This window comes from Magallana gigas, chromosome 10 (assembly GCF_963853765.1).
Source record: "Magallana gigas chromosome 10, xbMagGiga1.1, whole genome shotgun sequence".
Classification (NCBI taxonomy): Eukaryota; Metazoa; Mollusca; class Bivalvia; order Ostreida; family Ostreidae; genus Magallana; species Magallana gigas.
Window position 1 is genome coordinate 2,664,527 of NC_088862.1, and position 10,730 is coordinate 2,675,256.

The 10,730-nt window shown below is 29.3% G+C and overlaps 1 protein-coding gene across 4 annotated transcripts; it reads left to right on the forward strand.

Annotated features, from left to right (window-relative positions):
* Window positions 1-2,603: 2,603 nt before the first annotated feature.
* LOC105340636 (uncharacterized) lies at window positions 2,604-10,526 on the forward strand. 4 transcript variants are annotated; one of them, XR_004597780.2, is made up of 7 exons: window positions 2,604-2,798; window positions 4,863-5,004; window positions 7,733-7,812; window positions 8,453-8,513; window positions 9,006-9,159; window positions 9,538-9,593; window positions 9,711-10,526. XR_004597780.2 is itself a non-coding variant. In XM_066074094.1 (6 exons), exons 3-6 carry the CDS (start codon window positions 7,764-7,766, stop codon window positions 9,762-9,764), a joined length of 318 nt encoding a protein of 105 aa, XP_065930166.1. In that variant the 5' UTR covers window positions 2,609-2,798; window positions 4,863-5,004; window positions 7,733-7,763; the 3' UTR covers window positions 9,765-10,526. The 4 variants fall into 4 exon arrangements, 3 of the variants coding, with proteins under 3 accessions (XP_065930166.1, XP_065930167.1, XP_065930168.1); XM_066074094.1 differs by lacking the exon at window positions 9,538-9,593 and having other exon boundaries at window positions 2,609-2,798; XM_066074095.1 differs by lacking the exons at window positions 2,604-2,798; window positions 9,538-9,593 and having other exon boundaries at window positions 4,456-5,004.
* Window positions 10,527-10,730: the final 204 nt, after the last annotated feature.

The window sequence follows — 10,730 nt, forward strand, 5'->3', positions numbered from 1 at the left end:
GGCTCGATATATTCAAAGTTTTAATGCAAAACAAACACCCATTATTTATTCATAAACATGATATTGCACACCACAAGTATCAAACATGGCTATGCTTTATTCATCAACCCAATGTTTATATTTTTAACCACTTTACACGTGGTTGAACACAAACGATAACTCTGTTCTTAATATAATCGTATAGTATAAATAACCGCTAAATGGTGAAATAAGACATACATCTTAAAAGATTTTCATGTTTTAACATAAGTCAAAGTAGGATAAGATATGCAAAAACGACCAGTACTTACGTATTTTGAGAATTTAATTCGAGCACTTATACTTCCACTCGAAATTTCACAGGAACTAAACAAATCTCAATGAAGTCAATGAATTAAAGTATACTCACCAAGAATAAATAAACTGCAGGCGATAAAGTACTAAATGATTTGGATTGAATAATTCCGTAGTAGAGAGGGGTTTTTTAATAATAAAATTAAAGATTCAATTTATTTTTATTTATTAGAAAGGTTTCAAGACACCTAAACACGATTTAAGCTCAAGCTTTTATTTCTTAATTTTTAAGTCAAAATATTTTTCTTGGTTTACTTGTAAATTTCAAATGATTATCTAAAATATGAATGTTAGAAGTCAAGTTACAAACGAGATAAAGAGTTAAATGGTTGGAAAGAAAGCTAGAGTCTTATATAGTTTTTCAAATAATTAATAACTCGTAGAAAATAAGTTATTCTGATTTAATAGTTATCATAAAAAGAAAGCAATATTTGGTTGAAACTTGCAATTGTATTTAACAACACTCATTAACACTATAGCAAGACTTAAGTTTTCTTCACATAATAAAAAATCTTAAATTCTGTATCTTTCTTGCAACTTGATATTTGACTGGCAATTTTTGATGAAGCATTAACTTTTCTAGATAAAAATATTTAAAAATGGCGTCTAGGTCCCATGCATAATTTAAAAACGAACGTATTTTAGCAACTAATTGATATCCCAAAAAAATATAGTTTATATATCTTTATATTTGATCAAAATTAAAACCAGGTATTATGCACTTTCATAAACTTTGTGAGCAAGGGTATTATTTGTTTATCAATATGTGACGTTTATTAACAAGGGGTTGCCATTGGCTTTCACAACTTTTTGCAAAACGAACTCGACATACAAATGCACATCTAGTTGCACATCCCTGCGTTAAAAAGTTATCATTAGTATCAAGGCAATGCAGTAGAAATAAGTTGGCTGTAAATGAGGATATGATAGAGTAATGGCGGGATTTGCAGGTGTTTCTCGTATCCTTGTACCATTTAATTCATGCATAACATTAAACAGGTTTTTTCCACTTTGCAATTACGTTGACAAATATATTTTTAATTTCGTTGAAGTGGGTCTTTCCATATGTTTCTAATTAATATCAGTCTGATAAAGTTATTTTTATTTTGGTTTCACGTTTAAATCGCCAGTAATTTGAATTACGACGTGAAAAGAATATCAAGAACGACCAGAAATACTACTCAATCGTCAGGAATATTTATAATCGTCATTCCCTACCGTTCCGATTAAACCCAATGTATATACCAAGGACCAATGTGACTCATATTGCCCTATTTTTGAGAAAACACGTGTTTCTGTCTGGTGTGTGAAACATAATTATATAACTACGCAGCACTTTGACGAAGCCGTTTCTTATTATTTCTGTGCTACATATTTTCATGAAATATTATGGATTGTAGTATTAATTTGATAGTGATTTTTTTAAACGAAATATTTTTTTTATTAACTACTCCGATTTCTAAGGGGTCGTCACGAAATTTATTTTTTTTTACTATGAGATAATATGGGAATTTATTAAAGAGCGCTATTTTTTCCATCAATATTTGCATTTCTGTCCTTTGGGTTTCTTTTTCTTTCAGATATGACAGGTATTATAAAAGGTCCACAAATGAAAAAATGACAATATCCTTGTTTGGTTCAGGGATAAAATAGAAAAGAACCCGTCCCCCACCCTACACAAAATTAAATATTGCAATATATTGGCATAATTTTTTTTTTACAAAAAAACTTCTCAAATGCTGATATTTTTCTCTTTATAATCTTTTAATGAATGTGTATTTTGAAAATCCATCACCGCCCTAAATAAATGAGTGTCTTAGTCTTTTTGCATCGTTTACAACACCAAAACAAAAAGATAAAACGTAAGTCCATTTTCGCATTTTACCCTATCAAAGTAAATTAAAGTAATTAAAGTTTTTTCAATAAAACACATGTTAATTTTGTATAAAACACAAAACAAAAGAAAGTGATAACTTTGTACCTACTGCTACATGAAGATAAAAAGATGCGCCAAGTCATGCGCACTCGAATTATATATTGTCTGGTCTGAATTAAACAAAAGTACACACACAGCTAGTAAAGCTAATCTAAATACTTGACTTCATTCTAGAGAAACTTAAACATTCCATACATGTCAACCTGTCTGTGAATACGAAATTGTGAACAATGAATGACACAAAATTAAAACTAAAAAAATTCTTTCACCAATCAAGAAACATAAAAAATAGTTTTCGGAGAAAAAATTACTACGAAGAAAATTAGTTTATTTTTGTATAAGTTTCAACATTTAGGTCAAATCAGGACATTGTCCTAGCTCTCTTTCACCATGCAAGAAGAGTGTTGCGCTTGAGTAATTTTTAACTAAAGAAAAGACCGTGATTGTCTGGAGCCTTTATCATTGATATACTAAGACACGGTGTTATGATTTTCTACTATTATTTCTCCATTTTTTGATGTCTAGAATGGTAAGTATTTTGGGTATTTTAATACTTTTTCTAAATATCAAGTTACAAACACGATAGAGAGTTTAAAATTATTTGTTTTGTTCACGTAGTTCTTATTTTGTTTTTGCTAACAAAAATATGTGTTGTGTTTGTGCAAGTTATATAAATTGGTGCTTTTTTTCATTTACCATTTATTTACTGCCATAGAAATTGCTTTTTGATGATTGCTTTGTAATTTAAATAAAACTATTCTTGACATATTTAAGGCTGCATTGAGAGAATTCTCTTTTCATTTGTAAAGTTGAGTTATCTCTCTTAACTTGTAGCACTGAGTATATTAAAGCTGACATGAATTCATAAATAGGCATTATTTCCCTTTTATCTCCGACTACCGCCATATTAGTTGTTTATTTCTGGTGTTCTGCTCATCGCTACACACCCCCTATATAAGGCCGAGAGCACTATTCATGCTTCACCGCATTCAGGTATTTCATACACCCGAACACGTTACCTTGAACGAAAAGACGTGAAGAAACGCGTTTTGAACAAAAATAATATGACAACCACTGCGCTGACAAGGAATATCAATGAACGACGAAAACAAGACAGACTGAAATCCAGGCACATATACTTCAAAAATCCTGGATACTTGTAGACTGTTATAGCAATGCACATGCGCAAACACATGCGGTGGTGGCAGATCGAGCAATGTCAATGAAAGCATGGATTTTAGAAACGGAACTTTTTTGTAGAGACCGATGGAAACGAGTCGATGTTACGTTGTTACTTTCTTGGATTTACTATCATTTAGCTACTGGGTTGAATTTAGTGCCGCCGGGATTTTCAAAAAGATACAGACGTTGTGCACTCTGTATGAACGACACACGTGTTCGATGTGCATGTGAAGTAAGCCCGCACTGTCTGTGCAAAATAATCCGGATACTAGTACCTTGGAAATTCTTTCAAAGAATAAATATATTTTGTATTTCATTGATTGTTCTTTCCTTTATTCTGTATTACAAACATTTTACTACAATCTGTAGTTCATGTATTTAGAAGTCCGTGCAACCTGAATGCCTCGATCGGAAAGCAACCGACCGCAACTTTCTCCACCGGTATATATACCCCAGTGACAGTAGAGGAGCGATCGAAACTAATATGGCGACCAAATGCTTTTATGAGTTCATGTCAGCTTTAACAATATTAATAACATATTAATATCATTTTTGTTAATTAAACCAAATCAAAGAATGTTGCATAATTTCTCGTTTAGAAGGTGTTTTGGCATAATATGTGACTACGATGTTACACATTATTAGTATGGCATACTAACAAATTTTACATGCATTATCAGGTTGACAAGTGACGTTCTTCATATAATCGAAGACACAGGAAAATAAAACTTGTGCCATTTTGCATTCAAATTATGTTTTGAAATTATATATTGTTTTGAAATTCAATAAGTGAAATGAAAGCATGTTAGATCATGAAATAATGAAATTGCAGCAAACAGATTTTTTGGGACAGCCCTCATATTCTCAAATTTTTAATTTACTGTTGACAAATAGTCAAAAGTTGATTCGCTAAATCGTCAGTTAAGAATATTGACGCTCAATTCGTTTTAAAGATAAACAAGCTGAGAATTTATTGAGATACATGATAATTTCGGCAAACATATAACTACAGTGGAATGATAAGCAATTCCAGGGAATATAAATGGGTGAGGAAATATGGTCGGTTTAATGACGTTGTATATTGCCAGAGTGTTAAGAATGATTTAGTCCTCCTATACAAATAGGTTTATATCATTTGGAAAGAATTTCTAGAACGTTCAAGCACTGACGCAATCTCAGCCAGGAAACTGCGAAATTGATCATGAAATGTCCATGCTTTACAAACGGATACCTGTTTTCTTGTGTAAAACATAAAGGTTTTCATTTTGAGTGTGGTTGGTGCTTGCATTTCATATAATCGGTAAATATAATTTGCTTGATTGAAAATTGTACATTCTGTACCTTCACAAAAAATATATTGTGAGACTAAGTGGGCGTTTGTCTGTTTTACATACCTTGTTTTTGCACAAAGTGAAGCCTGGAGCCGCCCTCAGTGTAACAATGGTTCTTGTTTGTAATTGTCACTGTTACCAGACTGCAAAAGGTTCACGGTTTAGATAACACAGCTGTAAGCGGCGTCAACTACTACAGACCTACTTGTACAGATATTACAGGTAAATACGTGTGAATTTCGTGTTTAAAAATGATCAGATAATTCAATATTGATTACGGTTTCTTTATTCAAGGGTTTTTGATAAACCTTGCTAATAATTTTTTTTTGCATAATATATTAAATGTAATCTACATGCGTTCAAACAGTTTTGCAGGCGTAATTTAAGTTTCAGTTAAGAGGAATGAACGTAAAATACTTTAATTAAGCCTGTTTTAGTAACTTTGTTGTTATTGACTTTATTTTTTTTTTATAGTTCTTAGTTTGGGTGGAATGGAGCAAGTACATTACTACTTTTTTTTTTTGGGGGGGGGGGTTGCGTGGTATTGCGGGTTTGGGTTTTTCCCGATTGTAGACTTTTTGAATAATATTTTGATATTGATAACTTTATATCGTAAAAAATATTAATGATCTGTATTCAAATGGTTCATAGCTCAGCACTTAATATCATCAACTTTTCTTTGCGTATCAAGCAACTTCTTTTTCTAAAAAAAAGATAATTTATTTTTAAACTTTATAACCTTGATTTATAACGTTGGATATCTTATATCTTTTCGATCTTTTTAAACTGTATAAATATTTTTTGACATATCAGAAAAATTAAATAAGAAATACAGCAAGCATTGAAATATATTATGTTAATGTTTCTATCTTTTTCTCCATTAAATTTTCATTGTTTTTATTACTGTAACGCTGCTTTTCCCATTGCCAATTTGTATTATAACTCTTAATATCATAATTTTGGGTTTTTTTTAATTGATATTTTGTCAGTTTTTTCTTATGTATCAGGCATATATTAAATGCCTTATATTAAAATTGTTTTTTTTAAGGACGTTCTTTACTTAAGGTTTGAGTTTTCCAAGTTATATTGTTATTTAAATATAAATTGTTATTAAGTTTAATGTCATGAGTAAAATATTTTCTAAACACAGAAATATTATGGAAATGAATTATTTCTTATATAACATTAAACAATTTTACTACGTCATTGAGTCAGGATCAAATTAAATTTGGCTTTTAGCAAAACCGAGATTCTAACTTTATTTGTTTATAGATTTTGTTTTTCACTGAAATATTTTTTGGCAGTACTATAATATTAAAAGTTCTGATTTTATTTGTTAGTCAACCAACTTTTGCATATTTTATGTTGTTTTTAATTACTTTTTCTTCAAGATAAACGTATGGCAGACTCTTCAAAAATATTGGAAAATGCTTTTAAAAAAACATAAGACATAATATTTCAAAATTTGATCATTGACCTCATATAAGCTTTAAGCCAGTAGAATAAGGTCAATAAAATAAGTTTGATAATATGTGTTTAAGTATTTATATTCAATTAATTTTTTTGTTAAATTGAATCAAAAATGGGTAGTTTGAAAACTGATAGAAGAAAGTTGGACTGCAATATTTATAAAAGTTGTAAATGAAAACTTAAATGTTTTGTATCAAATAAGTGCCAATGCATCTCAGTTTTAAAAGAGTTAAACAATTTGTATTTTTTTCACAATTGAGAAATTTTCAATCACAAATTAAAACTTTAAGGGAATATTCTTCAATACCTATTAACTCAAAAAGTAGCCCATTTACCTATTTTTTGAAAGTGAAAAATATCACTAAAATAAAAGGTCTATAACACACAATAGATGGTTTTTTTCATTATCATCAGTGGATTTATTTTTTCATTCTGAGTAAATATAATCCATAATACCGGTAATCACATATGTTCATGTGGTTATCAGTAAATTCATAAAACTTCAAATATAATCCTTAATATGGGTAATCACATATGTTCATGTGGTTATCAGTAAATTCATAAAACTTCAAATCGTTAAAACTATACATTCAATTATTTATCTTTTGGAAAACCCTCATGATATGATCTGTTTGAAACAAAGATAAAGGCAAATTTTTACTAATAGAATGACATGTTTCAACATTTCAACAAGATATTGCAAAAAATGGAAATATAGTACTTATTTCCACATCAATAGCAGAATATCATTTTTTCTTTAAAGTTACTTCATCTGATGACCTTATTTGTCAGTAATTATTCGGATAGGACTACTCAATTCACCTTGAAATAATTTTTGAACTCAGTAGAAAATAATTTGATTATGATTATGATGATAAGTTTTTAATAATGTCACTTTTTTATCTAAAAGTAATCAGTATCTTTCCAGGGAAAAAGACCTTTGTTGGCCATAAATGCTTCTCAACTGTCTGAATTTGTAGCACAATTAGGTGATTAATAAACTGTAAAATTAATTAATTGTACATGGAAACATTCATCATTTTGGACACGTGTGAGACATTAAGTATGCTTAATTTGCAAAAACAAATGATTATTTTCAAAGGGCATGTTCCATTGTTGCAAGATATAGACACTCACTGCCCCAGTGCAATGATAACATTTTAGAAGTAATGTACACGTATTGCAAACCAGATAATATGTGACATACGGAGAAATATTGAGCAAGAAGGCAGAAGTTATAAAAAATTCAAACGACTTTTATACTGTTAGTTATCACCATATTTCATACAGGAGCAAAGTATTAGAGTTCTAAATAAATAAGAATATTTAAATAGCAAAATATGTATTTATTTGACAGACGTATACGGTCTAATATACATGTATGCATACACTTTTCAGATATGAAGAAAACATTAATACACAAAAAGAAAATGAAAGAAAACACAATCTAATGAAAATAAATTTTCTTTTCAAAATATAGATTCTGACGTTCGTTTCATAAAGGACTTAATATGAAAAATTTATCCTCGACAAGATGTTCTCGGAATAAAAAGAAAAAAGGTAGATCAAAAATGTTCAAAATATTAAAATGTGTTATCTCTTCTTTGCTAAAAATTTATTAATAGAAGAATAATTTTAAGTCCATGTTCTGATATTCTGAAAAATATGATAATGCTTTTTTTTCATCATTGTAAGGACTCATTGTACAATTTTTCATCTACATGTAGTTTCAAATTGTTCTTAATGTAGAATACTATGATACATAAATTTTTGAGAGAGAGAGAGAGAGAGAGAGAGAGAAAGAGATATGTTCATTTATATCAAATCAGAAAATATGTGAATTAGTTAAATAGAAACTTTGGAACTGTGCTTTATCTTTTTGATTATTTAATATACTGTTAGTTATCATCTCTCTCTCTCTCTCTCTCTCTCTCTCTCTCTCTCTCTCTCTCTCTCTCTAACTATATAATGTTCAACTGTTAGAGAATAAATCTATGCATCTGTTTTAATTTCTAAGATGTTCACAATTTATAAATTCTAAGTATGCTTTTAAAATTCCGTTACAAGAACAGCAGAATATATATATATATATATATATATATATATATATATATATATATATATATATATATATATATATATATATATATTTATATTAATCGATTCTTTTTTCTATGAGATATAACTTTTTTTATTTCAGAATTTCGAAGAAAAAAGCCGGTATCAAGTAGAAAGTATCAACCATTTAAACGCTACAAACAGTTTGTATCTTTTTATAATTTTACAATACATCAGTCATAATTATAAAAAGGTAAAACCAAATTAAGTGTTCCAGTCATCAGATCCAACGCTTTTTCCCTCTTATTACTAAAAAAAATACTGATCTAGACCTTGAGATAGATAGATAGATAGATAGATAGATAGATAGATAGATAGATATTTGTTATATAAAACATACGCAATTGTTCTAAATTCGATCTTGCATTTCCTGGCTCGATCAGAACTTTGTTTACATAATACAATGATAGCCAAGCTAGATTAAATATGAAATAGTTTTCTATATTCAGATCAAAGGAGATTATTCTGATGTAAATTATATTGAGAGTACTTTTGCGTCAACTATTTTCAAACAGAATATACAGACTTATACATTGTTCTTTCATTCATTGTTATATATACAAATCTCAAAATCGTTAAATCATCGTCTTTATAAGTACTGCTTTATCATATTGTTTCCTGTTTTTATCATTCAGTTTTAGAACAAAGCAACTTAACACCAGTTTCAAACAAAACAAGTTGATGAATAATGTAAAAGCAGTGAAGGATGACGAGGTCAGATTAAAACGATGTGACGAAAAATACTCACAGCTAGATCTGATGCACCGATTTATTTTACAGAAGTTAGAGGTAAAACATATTTTTTTGAAAATGCCATATAACTCTTTTTAGTGTTCAGAATCTCAATATTTGCTGATAACATACACAAAGGGCGCTTCTGTTTACCAATATAAACTTGAATCTTTGAATTTTATATTTGTAAAGAAAATAATGTTGTCACGTACATGTATAATTCATTCATATACATTTCTTTTTGTAAATGTTTTATAGACATTAAATAAAAATAAAGAAAAAGATTAAAATAAAAGGAATATATAAATCTTAGTATATTTGTTCTAATCAGTAGAAAAACATATTAATATACTGCAAAGATGGAAGTGCTATCTTAATCTCTGAAATGATTTACAACATTAAAATCATGTCAATTTACTTTATTGTTTATTTCAGATTTTGTTTTATGTCCAGGATCTATTTTGAGATCCTTTACTACAATAGGCACAATGGTACTTCACATGCATTATTACTTTCGGACCAGAAGCTACTTAATAAACAATATATGAGGCATGTGTATATATCCTTAACATTTTCATTATTACCTATATTTTTTATGTTTATTGTAGAAGATGGAGAAATTGGTAGAAAGAGAAGCTGATCAACATGCTGCGGAACAGTAGACGGCTAGTGCTAACAATCTATTCAATAGAGATATTATTTGTTAGTTCTGCCACTCGAAGATCCATGTAATAAATTTTTAATCATGAGAAATTAGTATAAGTACAGTAAATGTACGTTATTCAAAACATTTGTTACAAAACAGTGATTCGATAGATAGTGAAATTGTTTTAGATATATGTATCCAGTAAAACTATCTAAATGCTCAAATTGAGCAGCACCTGTGCCATTTGTGGATACACTGAGAAAGGATTAAGAAAAACAACTTGATACACAAACTCCGTGACAGTTTTTGTGCTTCGTATATTAAAATTAAACCACACAAGAAACACTAAAACAATGTCACAGGGATCAGTTTTAAAGTGACTTCCGTAAAAAGGTCAAGTATTCAGACTTGCGGCCTGTTTTTGTCTGTGTCTCTGGCAAGCCTTGTGCTGTGGTTGTGGCCCACCTATATTGTTTAATGCAAAAGCGAATGAGATGCTTCATGGGACTACATGTGCGTTTGATCCTGCTTGAGACACTCTTATTAATTGTTTTTTGTAACGAGATCCTAATCAGATAACACCGACTTTGATATTTTTATGTTTTTGGGGTTTTTTTTAATTGTGTCCAATATCATTGCCAATTTTAATCACAAATTGTTAACATGATATTTCATAATAAGATATATATCAGTTTACCTGTAAATACATAGGCCACACATTTTTCATATCTAATGAAATGCAAATAGTTTGCAACGGAATAAACACGATTAAAACGAATTGTTCATGGCTTAATTGAATTGATGTTTTTCTAGCATATCAGTGCTTCACAGGTGTTGTTTTTCTATTTAAATGATATACATCTAAAATGTAAAAGATTTCTAATAGTACACTCAAAGCAGACATGTGTTGAAATCAACATTGAAAAGATCTGCAAAAGGAGTTTGATTGTTGTTATTGGATCTTATTGTATATGCAGCAACT